This window comes from Periplaneta americana, chromosome 10 (assembly GCF_040183065.1).
Source record: "Periplaneta americana isolate PAMFEO1 chromosome 10, P.americana_PAMFEO1_priV1, whole genome shotgun sequence".
NCBI lineage: Eukaryota > Metazoa > Arthropoda > Insecta > Blattodea > Blattidae > Periplaneta > Periplaneta americana.
The window spans coordinates 34,595,056-34,614,461 of NC_091126.1; the positions used below are offsets into that span (position 1 = coordinate 34,595,056).

General features: G+C 38.1%; 1 protein-coding gene across 1 annotated transcript in view; it reads left to right on the forward strand.

Moving 5' to 3' along the window:
* The window catches only part of LOC138707586 (vitellogenin-like), a 66,222-nt gene that overhangs the window by 24,193 nt on the left and 22,623 nt on the right, over nucleotides 1-19,406 (forward strand). The window contains exons 8-14 of the mRNA XM_069837193.1: nucleotides 795-1,255; nucleotides 2,895-3,063; nucleotides 7,864-8,444; nucleotides 10,873-11,080; nucleotides 13,580-13,832; nucleotides 13,907-14,111; nucleotides 18,146-18,437. Of these exons, the coding sequence (XP_069693294.1) occupies nucleotides 795-1,255; nucleotides 2,895-3,063; nucleotides 7,864-8,444; nucleotides 10,873-11,080; nucleotides 13,580-13,832; nucleotides 13,907-14,111; nucleotides 18,146-18,437 (2,169 nt within the window). The remainder of the gene's footprint in view (nucleotides 1-794; nucleotides 1,256-2,894; nucleotides 3,064-7,863; nucleotides 8,445-10,872; nucleotides 11,081-13,579; nucleotides 13,833-13,906; nucleotides 14,112-18,145; nucleotides 18,438-19,406) is intronic.

Here is a 19,406-nt window from a genome sequence, read left to right on the forward strand (position 1 = left end):
CAAAAATATTATTATTACTATTATTATTATTATTATTATTATTATTATTATTATTATTTACTATAATTGTTTTCTATAATTGTTTTCACTCATCACACCCACTGCTATTGTCATCTTTTGCCCCTTCAACATTCCGCTCATTCTGATGACTTGCTTTTTTTAATCTGATTCATTTTTAATTATCATTCATTTGTAAAACGAAATATTTAACCAACAACACCGACAATAACAGCTAATATGGCAATGAAATAAACACTGGCAATGAAATAGACAACACTAATGCCAACTTCATGATATTTTCTAACAAGAACCGGATAAGTTTGCTACAAAGACTTTGGACTAATCCGCTTTTTGCAGAAACTCTACATTTTCAAACACTCATTCAATGACACATATCCTGATTTTGTAGAAGCTTGTTACATCAATAGATGCCGATTGAAATGAACAGAAATGTAGATACTATGCTCAAAATTGGAATATTTGGACTTGTCCGGTTTTTTCTGTCAAGCATTCAATTATTTGTTGGAACCGATATTTAATGTAAAAACGTTTAAAGAATACCTATTTCTAGATGCCTTTAAAAGATAATTATCGTGTAAAATACTTATTTCTGGTAAATCTAGCGCAAATGACGAAAATGATACAAGAATTCTCCATTCACAACATGCTCAGAATTCATTCCTTAAAAGGAATGTCATTGTGCACATTACACTGTATATATATATTTTTTCTCTTTGCAAGGAATACACTGTAACTTCAGTTCATTGTACTGTGGAATTTTGTTTTTTATACAGGAGTACTGTCTTACCGCGGAAGAGAGAGAGAAACTCTTTTCCCTAGAGACAGAAAGGAAGAAGAAAAGTAAAACTCCCTCGGTGACGACAGAGGCCACGCTAACAGAAACTCCAACCACAATGGATCCTAACCGAACCTCATCCGAAATCAGTACGTCAGAGAAGAGCCAGTGGGATCTCGGACTGTTGGGACTTCACAGCGCCCCTCACCAACCCCTCACGCCTTATGCCCTTGCTCGGAGGGGCTATGAAGGAAATCTGCAATCTGTTCAGAAAGTCAGAGAACTCATAGCGGAAGCGGCCAGTGACTTCGAGATGTCCAAAACAATTTCTGAGAAAATGACTTTGGAGAAAATAATGAATGCCGTCAGAATTTGTCGCACAATGCCTTTATTTGACCTCAAGAAAATTGTTGGAAATGTATTTTTTCAGACAAAGAACAACTTGCTGCTTTCTGAAAGGTGAGTCTTTCCTCGGATTTACAGGAGAGAGATCGGTGAGATCGGTGGTAATGTGGTAACTTCGATGGTTATAGCAATGGTTATGATGATAAACTGCGATTACAGAGTGGCAATGTTACCGCGAAAAAGAGTATACTGTATCTGAGCATTTCAAAAATTTTCATAATCTTGTTGAGGTTTCACAGTTCTATTTTAAGCTTTTTCAGATTCACTGGACGCACTTCCGTGTTATTGAATCAGTACTACGCCGAATCTCCGTCTAATAATAAAAGAGCAGAGAGCACCAAAATGAAAATAAAAAATCGGAATTTCCGTGTCGAGGACACGGCCGAGGGTTTTACGTGAATACGTCTGGCATAAATCCACAGATTTAAACGAGATCTTTCGTTTGGTATAAAAAAATCAGCGCGCTATAACATACGAGTCACGAGATATACTGCCCGGAAATTTTCGCCCAACCCCAAAATGGCCGACAGTCGCTGCAGGTCTCCACTCGCACCTCGAGCATGCGTGGAACCAACTCAAGGTCATGCTCTTATCGTAGTCATATACCCGAAAGAACGAGACCACATTTAAGGCCCATTCACAATGAAAATTAAACTTAACCGTGACTTAAACACAGAAGTTTATGCCCAGGCTACCAAATGGGATCATTCATAATGATTCACATAAGCATTGACATAAACATTACCGTAAGACGTTAACATAAAAGTTTGCAAACTCCAAACTTTCATGCTTATGCTTACGTGATTTGCAAACAGAACACAATCGTGGAGCGCTGAAGTATACGACAGAATATGAGGAAATCGCGTCGTTGTTATGTTTCCATGGTTACCAAGTATGTTTGCTGTTATGTTTATGTTCCCATCGTGAATGATGGTATGACTTATTGATTTTACTGTAACGTTAAATTAACGCTTAACGTTATGTTTAATTTTCATTGTTAATGAGCATTTAGGCCTATTTCAATCGTGTTGTTAGTCACGATATAGTTCCGGAATGGGTCACATGGAAAGGTTACATCGCCGCTTCCTTCACGGTGCAGCAGTAAACAGACGCACTGCTACATCCACCATGTTGCGAGTTAGATCGGGGCTAAACCTTTGGACTTTAGATACGATACAGCTCCTCGGCATCAATTTTTGTTACTTCTTCTTAAGTCTTGGTTTTTCTGAACCGAACCATACAAGGTGCGAGGTCCGTCTCGCACAAATCCGGACTATACGAGAGATAGTGAGTGGTTTCTATAACTGCTAGGTACGCAGACCTCGCACCTCGCAGTTATAGAACCCACTCACTATCTCTCGTGTAGTCCGCAGCTGTGCGAGGCGGGCCTCGCAACTCGCACGCGTCGGTTCAGAAAAACCAAGGCTTAAGTGGTGGTGTGTAATTTACAGAATGGTGGCAGGTTAAGTCGAAGAACCTGTTAAGATTTATCATTTCATGAAGTATACAGTCATTTATGTTAAGATAACTTCGTAATTAAAAATAAATATTTTTCGTTAACTTATTTTTTAAGTATTAATAGAAATTTTGTTACTCACGATGCATAAGTGTCTTTTCTTTTTTATTATATAATTTTGACCACCTTCACTTCAGTTTTTAACCTACAAGTGTATTAAGCACATTAATGTTGCAGTAAACTTCTCCGTGATGTCCTCGTGATGTGCGGCACGAACCCAGCCTTCCATGTCCTGAGGACGTGGATCGAGCAGAAGGATCTGACTGGAGAGGCCGCGAGCGAGGTGGTGGCAGCCCTGCCTGAGCACTTGCAAACTCCGAGTCCTGATGTCGTGCGCCACTTTTATGTGAGCATTTAACTATAATTTCATTCTCCCTGAAATACGTTTTATAGTTCTTAAATACCTGCGCGTGCATTAACAGGACCGTGAGCTACTGAAATAGCAAAGGTAAAGCTGAAACTGTGGAAGATAAAACAACTTATAGTAATATTATAGATATATTAATTTGTCCTACAGAATTTATCTGTAATATTGACATTTAATATTTTAGGAGAAAAATTCGCTCCGATGCCGGGGATCGAACCCGGGTCCTTGGTTCTCCGTACCAAACGCTCTGACCACTGAGCTACGCCGAATTCAATCCGCAGCAACGGATCAAATTCTCCTCCTTCGATGTTTCTCTTAGCTAGCAGTGCATAATAACTGCGGATTCCCGGTCAAGTCACTCAGCTGAGTGCGCTCCTAGTATAATGGCAGTTGACATTGGATACACGTCAACATATATATGCCTAATTTGGAATCAGACCACAAAGGGAAACATCGAAGGAGGAGAATTCGATCCGGTGCTGCGGATTGAATTCGGCGTAGCTCAGTGGTCAGAGCGCTTGGTACGTAGAACCAAGGACTCTGGTTCGATCCCCGCGCCGGAGCGAATTTTTCTCCTAAAATGTTAAATATTAAACTTATAGTAATCGTTTTTAAACACAAATTTATACAACTTTAAACATTTTTTTATTATTTGTTCTGGAGGCCTGGCTTTGGAACCTACGTAGAAGAGTGAGAGGTGATGATGTGTTGCAATGATGATGACTATGGTGAAGGGAAACGGGAGAACCCCAAGTAAAACACCTCGCTCCCGATTTTTCAACCACAAATTCCTCCATGCTTCAGACAGGGATCGAAATTTGGCAGCCCCCACGGAAGGCAGAGAGACTAGCCACTCTGCCACGGGCGAGCTAACAACGTAGTCTATAGGGGTGCTATTCATAGACATTTTGCAGCACGCGCTACGAGCGTACTAAGCTAGCCCCGGCTATCCACTGGTTACTAGTACAGAATTCAAATCATATCCAATCGCTAACACTGGTTTATGAATGCGAAAAACGCTGATCATCCACCGGAAACCGGCGCTAAAAATGTCTATGAATACGGCCCTTAGCTACGTGAAACGTTTAAGCTACAGCAAAATGAAAAATCCAGCGAAACTTTTTTGATCACGTTCATTCAATATGTAACTTAACTGATAAGGAAAACTCACCAAGTAATAATGGATTTTCGCAAAGATGTTTCCCCCAGACGTTCCCTTTGTAATAAGAAATCTCCGTATAAATTTCTACATCCGGAGAAGGCCTAGCCTTTAACATATGATTTTCCAAAGTACTGTAATCGCTTGATACTCATGTAAGTCTCGTATCTCCATTGTCATTGTGAAGAAGAAAATGTTTAATGCCCCAAATGGTTATGCATTTTTCTCAAAATCAGGGAAGCTTATGAAAACTCACCTCTTCAAGTGATTTCAAGTAGTATAGGCCTACTTTCCATCTGTCAGTGATCATAGCATTCTTTTGGTGGACTCGTGGACCCGTTAACGAGATATACAGGCTATAGAAAGTATAACTCCAGAAGGTAAAACTGTGAAAATGTTAACAAATCCAAAGCACACAGCTCCGATTGACATTTGTGGCTTAAGGCCTTGGAAAAATTTCATTCGGAAGTTATCTTATAGTGTTTTGTTACTTGGCACGAATATTATATTGTATCAGAGAGATAATGTGATAAAATTGCAGTCCTTAACACATAATCAGTTTACATCTTCTAGATATGTAAAAATGTTCAAATATGGCTGGAATGAAGTCTGGTACCTTGACAAGAAACCTGATAAATTCGTCACTCCTGTAGAACTATTTTTTCACGTTGATGTACAGAACTAGTCTAAAGCTGACTGTGAGAAACTTATTTTTCTGAAATATTCGTGGTGCAAAGTTCCACTGTGTGTTGAGCATTTTTACAACGATTTATACTAGTGTGATCACTACAGTGAGTGATTTCATATGAGCTTACATTTCCTTATCATTCTTTCATAGACTATTCTATAGTCAATTTCATGAATATTATGTATCTGTTATGTCGTTTTCGTAATTTACATGATTACGGAGATTTTGACAGTACGGTATGCAGCTAGACGAGATATATTGCCTGACATGTCTAGCACATAGCACTGTTTGCATTAGCTCAGTGGTCGTCAGCACTCGCTGGAATGGGTAAAGGGTAAGCGGAGCGACGTGTTGTGCACCGTCGTGCAGCAGGAAGAGGTAGAGAGCATACCCGCCAGCAGCTACGAATGCACCATAGTGCAGTGTCTTCTCCGCGGGTAAGAGACGCTAGCCCGAGGGTGCAGTGTGCTGAGGACCGCTACATTAGCTGTTATAGCTCTGGATTGAAGAATTTGCAAAAAAAAAAAATCATCTCAAAAACTAGGCTTTCTCCGGATGTAGAAATTTATTGGGAGGTTTCTTATTTAAAATAGAACATATTGGGAAGAACGATCGTTGTGAAAATCCATTATCACTTGGTGAGCCATCCTTGGAAGTGAAAGTAATACAACTGCATATTTTAACAGCTTGTTCTTTAGATAAAGTACAACAAAAATATTATAATATCCTATAAGTTCCAAATGAATAATTTCCTAAAAAAGTAATTTTCTCCTAAATATTAACACAGTTTACTCGTTAAGTACCATCAGCACGATTCCGATTTTAATTCTTTTCATTAGTTAAACTGATAAGCTAGTTATTCCTTCACAGTTTTCCAACAAAATTGACGGGTATCTTGCAAATTGAATAAAAATATTGACACGTATCGTTATTAATCCCTGCAATTAGGAAGAGAAACAACACTACTGCAATGAAAAAGAAACTGCTATTCATACGTGAGTTCGTGTACAGTATTCGTAGGTGAGACGGCGATGTGTTGTTGCCAAACTGGGCACATTGTCAGCCTGCTTCTTTCATTAACCGTGCACTTAATTACAAAACGCATAATAGTTTTTTTTTATTTATTTTAATGTATTCCATTCCCCTTTCAATCTGCACAGTTATATCTAGAGCCCGGATGTTAGGCAAAATGCCTTTTTTTAAACTGAGTGTATGTATGAAAGACCTATTAGAGATAAACATGTTTCCACACATTTGAGAATGATAGGTCCAATTTTTATTTTGCTTTTTTTCCCCTATTTTAGCCCCCGTTGCCTATTTTAAGGTTAAATGCCTTTTTTTAGCCTTTTTTGCATGGTTATTGTACATTTTCTATATTTTTAATGCATTTAAACTAAACTGCATATAAATTATATATATATATATATATATATATATACATATATAAAACAAAAAATAACAGTTTTACAAATTAAAAATATATGTATATTCACCTCACACAAATATTTGCTGAGAATCTTATTCTCCAGCAATACATATGTTTCCAAGAAGTCGTAAACTTTTCTCCCCTACAGATTTTATCTTTTATGTCACTTAACAAATCTGTTTGAACAGTATAACCCTCAGTGCTCAGGTAGCTTCAGGGTTTACCTGCGAAAGAAAGGGGATGAGGGAAGTATTAAAAGCAAGTCTCCAGGTCCCATTACTGTTGTCGCTTGCACGCACAAGTCACGCGTAATTTGAAGTCTCTAATCCCTTCTCACATCCATCTTTTTCAGAAAATACACAGTCTGTTTTTCCCAATCTCTGAAAGAAAGTAGATACAGTCCTTCTGAAATAAGTTGTTTTAAGTTTGCTCCAATCACTTCAGTAGAAGTAGAAAGATCTTATTCCACCATGAAAAACGTTCTCTCTGACAGGCGGCTCACTATGACAGTTGGCAACTTAAAAAAGTATCTTTTTGTGACATGTAACCAAGGAAAGTGATTACCGTATGGGATAGTTTATTAAGTATTTGTCTATTTTTTTTGTCTGTGTCCATGAATAATAAGTGCCTATTTGCTGCCTATTTTTTACTATTTTAGTGCCTATATGCCTGTCTATCCATGTATGGTGGGTCCCTATCACCACGGCATGGCGTGTCCTCAGGTTGCGAATAGAGGAGACGGCCTCCAGATATGGAGGGTAGCTGCGAATATATTGAATTAGCAGTCGTGGACAGCCGATAAGGGGTGGTCCTCCAGCTTGGGGGTTGGGCGAAGGGCTAACAACCCATCACCGTAAAAAAACAGCTTGTTACGAATCCCTACAATAAGACATAGGTTAAGGGTGTTTGAGAATAAGGTGCTTAGGAAAATATTTGGGGCTAAGCGGGATGAAGTTACAGGAGAATGGAGAAAGTTACACAACACAGAACTGCACGCATTGTATTCTTCACCTAACATAATTAGGAACTTAAAATCCAGACGTTTGAGATGGGCAGGGCATGTAGCAAGTATGGGCGAATCCAGAAATGCATATAGAGTGTTAGTTGGGAGACCGGAGGGAAAAAGACCTTTAGGGAGGCCCAGACGTAGATGGGAGGGTAATATTAAAATGGATTTGAGGGAGGTGGGGTGTGATGATAGAGACTGGATTAATCTTGCACATGATAGGGACCGATGGCGGGCTTATGTGAGGGTGGCAATGAACCTTCGGGTTCCTTAAAAGCCATTTGTAAGTAAGTAAATGCCTGTCTATTTTAACCAAAATAAATGCCTGAACATCCAGGCTCTAGTTATATCACTTTCACTGTGTATATTTTATGTTTATACAGTATTTATAATGTACGAGTATATAAACTACTGTATATCCATATTACTGCATGCCACAACAAAGTAAACCAGAACGAGTATTATTAGATCGCAAGAAAGCAGAAGAGCTGCTGTTGCAGGAACTGGTCCGCAGCAACGCGGTGAAGGAGGACCCCCAGCTGCGTATATCTGCAGTGCTGGCGTTCTCGCACCTTCTGCGCGTGGCCTGCGTGGACGTAGGGCTGCGACGCGCGCGCTACTCCGAGGAGACGCTAGACGCGCGCTGTGACGCACAGCACGTGGAGCGCTACATCTCGTGGCTGGCGGGCCTCGCCCAGACGGACCCTCTGCGCCGGGTGTACGTGGCGGCGCTGGGCAACACCGGCGTCCCGAAGGCGCTGGCGACGTTGCGAGCCGTGGCGGAGGAGCCGAGCGCGTCTCTGCAACTGCGGACCGCCGCCGTGGTGGCCATGAAGCACCCGACGCTACTTGCCCCCGACGCCGCCGCTCGCACGCTGTTCGCCCTGTACCGCGACGTGGGGCAGCCCGCCGCGGTGCGAGTGGCCGCCGTGTCCCTGCTGCTGTACGCGCGACCCAGCCTGGTGCTGCTGCAGCGGGTCGCTGTGCTCACCTGGTACGACCCCAGCGCCACGGTCGCGGCCTTCGTGCACTCCTCTTTGCGGGCCCTGGCCAGCCTGCGGGATCCTGTCTACAGTGAGGTGTAAGTGTCGCGCTCAATTGAACCCTCACCCATGATGGATTTACTGAATCAATTTAAAGCGTTTAAATACAGATCTTTACGTATGGTTGAAAAGTATACGAGTATACGCAAATCTAAAAAAATGTTGTGTTTTATTTAACGACGCTCACAACTGCAGAGGTTATATCAGCGTCGCCGGGTGTGCAGGAATTTTGTCCCGTAGGAGTTCTTTTACATGCCAGTAAATCTACTGACATGAGCCTGTCGCATTGAAGCACACTTAAATGTCATCGACCTGGCCCGGGATCGAGCCCGCAACCTTGGGCATAGAGGCCAGCGCTATACCAACTCGCCAACCAGGTCGACCGCAAATCTAATGTTTTGCGGTGCCATTCTTACAGTATTTATTCAATCTGTACAGTCTAAAATAATCATAAAGGGAACTTTATAACTAGAGTCCTGCGTTTGGTTACCTGAAGCATCAAACTACCCGTAACAGTGTAGGAATGTATGGAGTATAGATCGGCGATACTCGACCCTGCTACAAAGTTCAGGTCTGCTGTTCAGTGAACATACGAAAACAAAACAAAGCTGGGCGCTTGGAGATCAGTGCTCCAATAGAAGAATTTGGTAAGCATCACTTCATTAGGAAAAAAGAAAATGTATTTTATTAGAAAGAAGGAGATTTTTTTTATTTGAAACACTTAAAATGTTTGCAGTCATTCATCGTAATGTGTAGAGACTCGTAAAGCAGTCATAATTTCATTTATTTCAAGTTTGTGCTGACATGTATGTTTTTCATTTGTTAATTCCAGCCATTAATCAAATATAAAGCATCTTGATGCTATAGCCCGTGAAGGGCCTAGACCTCACGCCCACATGCCGAAGCAGAGGTGGACGATCATCCAACCAAAATGGAGGTATCGTGTGGTTAGCACGATGATCCCCCCAGCCATTATAGTTGGCTTTCGCAACCGGATTTCGCTACCTATCGTAGCTCCCCAAGTGAATCACGATGCTGGGTGGACAGCGGTCCCATACACTGGCCGAAATTTCATGAGAAAATTTCTTCCCCCATGAGGACTCGAACCAGCGCGCATTCCGTAACGCGAGTCCTAGGCAGGATGCCTTAGACCACTACGTCACGGCGCGGGACCTTAATACGTTTTACTTATTGTAAAAATCATGGGGTAGACAAATTCCGGGCAGCATGTTGCTGTTGCGACAAAAAAAATTTATGTATTTTCTGAATTGCTTGAATTCAATTTTTTTAAGGCTTCGACTTCTTGTATGTCACCACAACTAATATAAATAATTTTAACAAAAGCTGTTATGAATAAATTCCAACGTGCTTCTTATATTAATATTGCTGTAAATTTTGTTGCGCATCTTAAGATAGTCACTACATAGCTTCAGTTGAGAGCGCAGAGCGTCTCTGAGGGCGTGTGTTTGTATTGCATAGATATTTATTTATTTTTTTAAATATCTATCAGTAAATGTATCTTAGCTAGAATGGTTTTCTCATTGCATGTGCGAACAAAATGTGGTGGTTCCCGAAAATAATGGGGCTGGCTCCTGAAAATATTTAGTGTTGTCTAACCTGGTAAACAATATATTTTATTGCATATAAGGTGCCTTTAAATAAACACTAAGTAATTGTTATTATATTCAAGTGGTATTTCGTACATGAGTACTATTACTCTTCACAAATAATACAATGTGGAGGCAAAATGGCTGTGATTTTGGCTACATAAGACCTCAGATTAGCTTATTTTAATTTTAGCAATTTGAATATATTAACACCTTCCAGATCTTTATATTAGGTTTCCGAATACATGTCGTTCAAGAAATATACAATTTCCTCTTGTAATTCTGGCCTTAGTTTCATTATTTCTAAGCCAAAAAGGATTTCCATGTAATTGAAAATCAGTTTCAATCATTTTAAATTGAAGGAGTCCTTTGTTATGCAAATCTATTTGTAGTTCATTCAAGAGGTCAATGTAGTATAGGGCTAGTAATTTTATATCTTGTATACAGTATTGCTAAATGAGTGTAAAGCGAATCTTTAAACCTTTCAAAGTCTCCTGAGCCAGACAAAATTAGTAACTTAGGGCCGTATTCATAGACATTTTTAGCGCGGGCTTTCGGTGGATGATCAGCGGTTTTGGTATTCATAAACCAGTGTTAGCGATAGGATATGATTTGAATTCTGTACAAGTAACCAGTGGATAGTCGGGGCTAGTTTAGCACGCTCGTAGCGCGGGCTAGCGAAATTTCTATGAATAGCATCCTTTGTTCTTAAAAATGTACGAAAGAAAGTTATGCCATATCACAAAGTTGTTAAATTCAACATTGAAATTTCAATATTTTCCTTCGTCACAAATCATTACAATCTTAAAAAGAACAGAAATCCATGTGAAACACGCTTCTTAGCTTCGACCATGCTCAGTTCTAGGCGCGCAGCTGCTGCACTGCCTCTGGCACGACCAGCGCCCTTGGACCTGCACCTTCCGCAGAACTTCCTGTGGACGCGGGTGAACGAGGAATTACACACTGTCATCCTCAACCATATGTCGTACGAGAAGGGGATGGACCCCTTTAATATCTACTTCCGACATACACAGCGCCTCGGGGGAATTTTCCGTGTGCCTCTTGAGGTGAGAGATTTGAATAGAGTTGAAAGTGTTACTGGAGCTGACATTTTTATTATTTACTGAAGTACTTCGTAAGACCATCCCTTCTAATATTCGACACCATGAAGTGATTAAAAAAATATATTTCATATATGTAGATTTTTTTATTTCTGTAATGAGGGTAGCTTTGGGGTGACTAGCATTCCGTGTATTTTGGAGTAATAGTTATTTGGTTTGCATTTCCTTTAATCATGTTAAACGCAGACAGGCCTGAAATTTATAATTCATTGAGTAATCGGCAGGATAGTCACCAGCTGAGTTTAAATCTAACCATCGTCTGTGGAAGTCACATTTTAGTAATAATAATTGCCATTTGGATTCTTCAAAGTAGCCACACATTCCGATTAGATAGTAGTTTCTTCGTTAAGGTTATTTCATCCGTACTAAATTGTTTATATTTCAACAGTATTGTGAAGGAATGTTTTATTAATTAACTATGACGAAATACAAAACACAATACTGCAATAAAACGATCATGATCCAGAACTCTTCCTCTGTAAGAAAATTTGGCAACAATGGGACAACAAACATAATAATTGAAACAATATTTTTCATTCTGGGTGTTTCACGTTGTCGTGGAAATTAACTCCTCCTACGTCTCGGAATTGCATAGAGAATCCATAATCAGGGCAGATAGTGCTTACTGTGTTGGATTCGTTGTGTTCGGCTATTACAAACAACTAAGCCGATGCTGGAGTAGCCAGACATAACGAATCCTACAGAGTAGGCGACTGAATATTCCGACTATATTAATTATTTTCCTGATGATGGAAACTGTGTGTAGTTTCGAAACGTTGAAAATGTTAGCTTCCAGAACACGGTGGAGTACCCTGGAGTCTATTTCTGTACACTTTCTCCGTGAAAGTATAAAATCCGTTTTTTGTTTGCTTTTTGTTTTCCTTTGTTTTTTTTTTTTTTTTTTTTTTATTTTTACTTGTTTCTGTGTGTTCTTGTTTGCTTGGTTTTGTTTCTTTGCTTTTGTTTATTTGTTTTCGTTTCTTTCGAGTTTCTTTATTTTTTGCTTGCTAATTTTCTTCTGTTTGCTTATGTTTTTGTTTAATTTTTTGCTCGTTTAATTTTTACCGTTTGTTTAATTTTATCGTTTTTTATTTGTCCTTTCTCTTTATTTTTCCGTTTTTTTTATTTTTCGGTTTTTTTATTTTTCCGTTTTTTTATTGTTTCGTTTTTTTGTTTTTTCGTTTTTTTATTTTATCGGTTTTTTATTTTCCCTTTTTTATTTTTATGTTTTTTATTTTTCCGTTTTTTTATATTTCCGTTTCTTTATATTTCCGTTTTTTATTTTTCCTTTTTTTATTTTTCCGTTTGTCTAAATTTTCTTTTTGTTTATTTTCTCCTTTGTTCATTTGTTCATATTTTTCTTTTGTTTATAATTTCTGCTTGTTTATTTTTCTTTTTTATTTTCTTTCATTCTCTTATTTTTTGTTTACTTTTTTATTTTAATTTTTCAATTTTCTTTATTCGCTTTTTATTTATTTTTTACTTTCGTTACTTTTATTTTCCAGTTTTCTGTCTGTATTTTTTATTATTTCACTTTATTTTATATATTTTGTTTTGCTTATTTCTTATTTTATTTGAGTGTTTGTTTACTCGTTTATTCAATTTCTTTTACTTTCTTACCTCATCTGTTTGTTAGCTTTTTTGTTCCTTTATTTTTAGATTTTTATTGTTTACTTTATTTTTTCTACTGCATTTTTACATAGTTTTTACTTTCTTTACTATTATTTCTTACTTTCTGTATTTTTATTATTTTAATTTATTTCTTATAGTTTTTTATTTTTGTTTAATTTGAGTGTTTGTTTACTCGTTTAATTTCTTCCTCATGTGTTTGTTTGTTGTTTACAAGATATTATTAAACACCTTTGGCCTTCAGGAACCATGTGATATTAATATTTCAGTCAATAACTTTCGTTCTCTACTCTCTGGGTAAATCTCTAAGTAACCTACTAGAACAAGCTCGACTGTTTTCAACCATAGCTCAGTAAATCACATTTACGAAGAACAGAAAACGTTCGGGATAGGATTTGAACTCATGACCGTAGTTCGCACGCAGAATGAAGTCTGTGCCTTTGTTCTTACACAAAGTCCATCGTTTGTATGATAGTTTGTTTCTAGTGTTAAATCCATGCAACAGTCTCCTTTTGTAGAAGAAGTAGTAGAATCATTCTCTTCCACGAGAAACGCTCTGTAATTTAGGGACATTTATTGCTATTAACATGTATGTCTCTTGAGCTCAGTGTGATGTTCTTGCAGTTCTTCTCGAAATTGATTATGCTTATTTTCGGTTCCTGAAATGATTATTTTGATGTCGGCAAGAAACACTTTCAACACATAAAGTTAAAAATCAATTGGGCCTACTATAACCATGATTATTGTTTCGTGCAGTCATTCAAGTGCTAGGGGTGTGGATGACTGATGGCCAGTTCTTGTTATCTTTCGTCCCAGGTCGATTTATCTGTGACAAACCCCGAGCAACTCCTCACTCTCATGCAAGAATTCATACTGCCCAGCGGTAACGTTACACAGGCGAGGCCAGCCATGGACACATTGGAGCGCTCCACTCGCTGGATACGCCACAAACTGAAGATCGCCGAGAGGAAACTGCCCCCGGTGCAGGGAGACTTGCGGTTGCAGTTCGGCGCACTCGTGGAGCGCATCTTCCCTTTCGACAACAAACTGCCCGCAATGATTGATGAAGGTATAGTTCAGTGTCTAAACCCGAGAAATATCGAACCCTTCGAAGGGACTGTCACATGGAACATGATTTTGCAGCTGTCCACAGGCTGTTGGCGACGATGGAATATGGAAAGGACTTCCATTTCCAGAAGGTGGATGAGACGTCTCTGAGGATGGCAGTGGTCACCGAGCTAGGATTTCCTGTTAACTTCGAACTCTCTGTGCCCTGGATGACCCGAGCCACGGGTAATGCCAAACTCAACACTGGGAACCAATCCTTAGATTTGGACATCAGAATGATGTATGTATTTTCTTTCATTGCCCTGTGTAACATCCGTACGTATGTGTGCATAGCTTATCATATTCAGTTTTGTTTTAGATTACCAGTTTTATCCACAGTAAAGGCTGGTTAACAATAAACCGGGAACGGAAACGACAACGACAACGAGAACGAAAACGGAAATAATCTATACTAATAATAAATCTGTAGCCGAAATTTTTCTGGTAATTTTCGATTTTCCAAAAATAATTGGCCCTAACATATATAATTAACCATCCTGAAACCGAAAATAGCTTTTTTGAAATTTTTGTTTGTATGTATGTCTGTCTGTCTGTCTGTCTGTCTGTATGTTTGTTACCATTTTCACGCGATAATGGCTGAACGGATTTCGATGAAAATTGGAATATAAATTAAGTTCGTTGTAACTTAGATTTTAGGCTATATGGCATCCAAAATACATTATTTAAAAGTGGGGTTATAAGGGGGCCTGAATTAAATAAATCGAAATATCTCGCTTATTATTGATTTTTGTGAAAAATGTTACATAACAAAAGTTTCTTTAAAAATAATTTGCGATAAGTTTTATTCCTTGAAAAATGTTGATAGGACTGATATTTAATGAGATAAATGAGTTTTAAAATTAAAATAACTGCCATCTAAGGCCGTGTAATGAATTAAAAAGCAATGACTTCGTCTATAAGGGGCCTTGGACAGCAACAATCGAAAGCTATGAAAGATAGCCTACAGAGAATGTTTCTGTGTTTGTATGAAGTAATATCGGAGGCTAAATTAACTGATTTGTATAATTAATTATTATTTCACCATTGGAAAGTGTATTTTCTCTAGATGGACATAATGCTATAATGTTATTACAGTAACTTCTGGTATAATATAATATAATATAATATAATATAATATAATATAATATAATATAATATAATATAATATAATATAATATAATATAATATAATATAATATAATATAATATATAATATAATTTATTTGAAGGGTTCAGAACCATAGTGGGCCAAGCGAAATTTACTGAATACGTAGAAAACAAGGGTTAAAATTAAGTTATTACCATAATTCAATGGAAACCTATAACAAGTAAATAAAATATACACATTAAATCTAAATGATGTCAATCTTCATTAAACTATGGTTGCATGTAATAAAAATTAAGAAACATGTTAAAGGAATCGTCATTGCACCAAATGAGTGTCTCTGAACCAAAATGATCGCATTTTAATTATTTGGATGGAATTTAAATTAAGTAACATATTAAACGATTTATCCTTCTATCAAACACGAATGTTCCTTGGATTAAATGTCCTATTTTAATTATGTAATTACTTTATATTTATTTCTAACGGGTGCAGCGGAGCGCACGAGTACGGCTAGTGTTAAAATAAATGTATTTAAATCGGAGCATACACAATTAACTATTGTGAATGCTCATATTTAAATTCATTTATTTTAACAATATTTCCGTTCTCGAGCTCGTTGTCGTTTTCATTCCCGGTTTATTGTGAACCAGCCTTAATATACAGAGTGTTTCCGGGCTGGTATTACTAGTTTTCAGGGATGATGGGGAAGAGCACATGTATCAATTTGAGATAAGGAACCCTGGTCCGGAAATGACTGAGTCGAAAGTTATAAGCAAAAATAGTTGTGTGGAAATGATATAATTTTATTCCTCTGTACACCTTATTTATGTGTATTTATCTGTACATCTTACACATACTGTATTCATCTGACGTTGTTCACGTTGTCTACCTACAGTATTCCGTTCAGTGCGCTGTCTGAGGGTTGGGGACAGGAAACTACACTAAAGCAATGCAGATGGCGTAATGTGTAACGGACATCCCTGGTCCTGATATGCACATCTGTAGACAGTAGTGTATGTGTACAAGTTGCAGTGTCCAGTCGATCAGGCCTAGTGAAATGGAGAAGTACACGAGAGCGAAATATGCAGACATGATTTTCTTTTCGAATACGGATGAACCAATGGGAATAATAGACAAGCTCACAGATGCTATTGGGCGAAGTACCCACGTAGGAGACATTCAGCACATACCATCTTTCCACGACTGTTCCAAAGGTTAAGGAAAGGATGGCACTTGTTGCCAAATTACAATTTCATTTCCACACAAATATTTTTGCTTATAACTTTCGATTCAGTCATTTCCGGACCAGGTTTCCTTATCTCAAATTGATACATGTGCCCTTTCTCATCATCCCTGAAAGCTAGTAACACCAGCTCGGAAACACCCTGTATATGCTTACAGTAGCGGCCAAGAATTAGCATAACTCTAATGGAAAAAATTTCTAAAACGATATTTTTCGCAATTCATTTTATCTCGAAAAGGACACAAGCAGTGGAAAAGAGGTTGATAATGAGGTCGGTCGGTCGTCTTGATTTTGATTGACTGAGTGATTGCCTTGATTTTGATTGGCTTATTGCAGGGATGGGAAACTCATATTGTAAACAGAACAGTCAGCATGAGTATCTACGTACAGCGTAGCGGAAGAAACTAAACTCTGTCCCTTGCTTATTGCCTTGATTTTGGTTGATTAATTGATTTTGATTGACTGCTTGCTTTGATTTTGATTAATTTATTGCTTTGATTTTGATTGATTGAATTAATAATTATTTTTGCGAATTTTACTCAAGATGAAACTAAATGCAAAAAAAAATGTACACAATTAAAACAGTTCATTTTTTAATGAAGTGTCATATTTTCTTGTGTAAAAATGCTCCCTGTTTTTTCTATTCCAATAGCCTTCGTGATAAGATATTTTTCGAGGGAAATATTGTCAATTCCACGCTAATCTAACCAAAGCGTTGGAGATCCAGCGTAGGGGTCTGTCGCCCAACCAAACGATTTCATTTCACCAGTGCTCCATTTTCACTGAGTTAACACTGTTCTTATGTGCGATATTTTAATAGTACATTATGCAACGTGTCTATAATGATAGTAATTAAGACGCAAGTATGTTTGTTTATGAAACGAGCGCAAGCGAGTTTCATAATTTTCATACGAGCGTCTTAATTACCATTATAGGCAAGTTTCATACGACTTTTTATGCTCGGCCATATTTCTAACTTTAAATTATTCAGTTTTATTTGTATCTGACAGAAGATCGGAAGTGACCTTGTTCATAGCTCTTGAATTGTGAGATGTGCGCAGACGCGAATGTATTGATTTTTTCCGAGGAACAATAATGTCATTGACCTTGATGTAATGCAGAGAATGTATAACCTGGAAATTGATTTAGAATTGAAAAACGAATCCACACCTGTGGAGTAACGGTCAGCACGTTTGGCCGCGAAACCAGATGGCCCGGGTTCGAATCCCGGTCGGGGCAAGTTATCTGGTTGAGGTTTTTTTCCGGGGTTTTCCCTCAACCCAATACGAGCAAATGCTGGGTAACTTTCGGTGTTGGACCCCGGATTCATTTCACCGGCATTATCACCTTCATATCATTCAGACGCTAAATAACCTAGATGTTGATACAGCGTCGTAAAATAACCCAATAATAAAAATATTTAAAAACGAGATGACAAATTGAATTTATTTGAATATTATTTACAATTAACGCTAATTATTATAGTAACAGAACATAACCTTCTGCGACAGTATTGGATTTCCAGCCTCCATGACGTTTCGCTAGTTGTCTTTCGATTACATATCCGAGAATAATCGAAAACCTGAACTTTAATGAGTAGGTGTACTTTAATGACATGCATTAAAGGACTGCTACCAGGCGTATAATTACTACTTTTCGGCATGGTCGAGCATAAAATAAATAATAGGAGTACAAAATGCGATATAAATGTAAGGAAGTGTTTGGGGAAAGTGACTTTTGACCCATCTTGTATTTAAATAATATAATAACGAAACATATTACAAATGAAAGAATGAAGACAACAGAGTATTAGAAAGAAAACGTCGACTCGTGTATTGATTAATATTCTGGTGTCTACAACAGGAATCATGCAGGCCTACTACCTTCAATCTGACTCGATTATGACTGACCTTTCCACTGTACAGGTACTCGGCGCAGCTTTTATCAGAACTGAGTTTCTTCACGAAGTGGGACGACACGGTGCACATGGCGGCGTCCCATGGCGTCAGCTTCGTGCGGCTGCCGGAAGTGCAGGCCACGGCCCGAATTGCCACGCCTGCTGTCTTGCAGTTCGCTCTGAGGACGATGCGGCCGGAGGAGCGCGTGGTGCTGCACCACTCCAGTAAACCCTTCACTTCCCAGCACAGCGTGTTCGACCTGCTGCCCGCCACTCACAAGTACTCTGCGTCCGTCGTACACAACAAGAAGAGCACAACAGTAAGAACACCTGCCGTGTAGATCAGGGTTCCATTCCCGACAGGGAAGTGGACAGTTCTCATTATTCTTTACATAGTTTTGATGAAGAAAAGTTGAGAGAGAAACAATGATAGTAGATATACAGTGAATTATTTTTCAAGAAAATGCATTTTTAAAACTATGTCCATTTAGGTGTGACTGCGCATGTTTTGCTCCATCAGCAGAAGTAACCTAGTAGCTAAGTGCCAAGTTTCCAGGGGTGTACACAAGAGGCAGGATTACAGAGTTTGAAACCCCCTACCCATTGAACTTAAAAAAAAAATAAATATTTAGATTTGAGTATATTTGTTATGCATAATCGCTTTCCCTTCTCTAATTTTTCACTGTCAGAGTAACAAAATCTACATCGACATGGGACATGGTATCTCCTACCTCTTCTTCTGTGCTTGGTGCTGCGGCACGTTCGAATTATAACAGTAATATATACCGTAAAATAATAATAATAATAATAATAATAATAATAATAATAATATAATAATAGCAATAATACACAAATTTAAAATATCGATAATGCAAATTATTATTATTATTGTTATTATTATTATTGTTATTATTATTATTATTGTTATTATTATTATTATTATTATTATTATTATTATTATTATTATTATTATTGTTGTTATTAAAGTCATACGATCACCTCTAAATCTCTTGATATTATCGTGTCAATGCGAAAGAGCGTATGTCCCAAACTAATTGAGAGCAACTCGCACAATACGCTTGAAAGTTAGTAGATGTGTAACTGATGACAGCAATTGAACCCTTGAACCCGGACCTACATACTCCCTCAGGTTGCCAACTTTTTACAAGGATGTACGGGAGACTAAGAAATCGAAAACGATTTACATGGAAAGTGACCAATTACTCAGTTTAGTAGATAAAAAAAACTTTATTTTACACTTTGGCAGCTAGACTTAAATTAACATTATT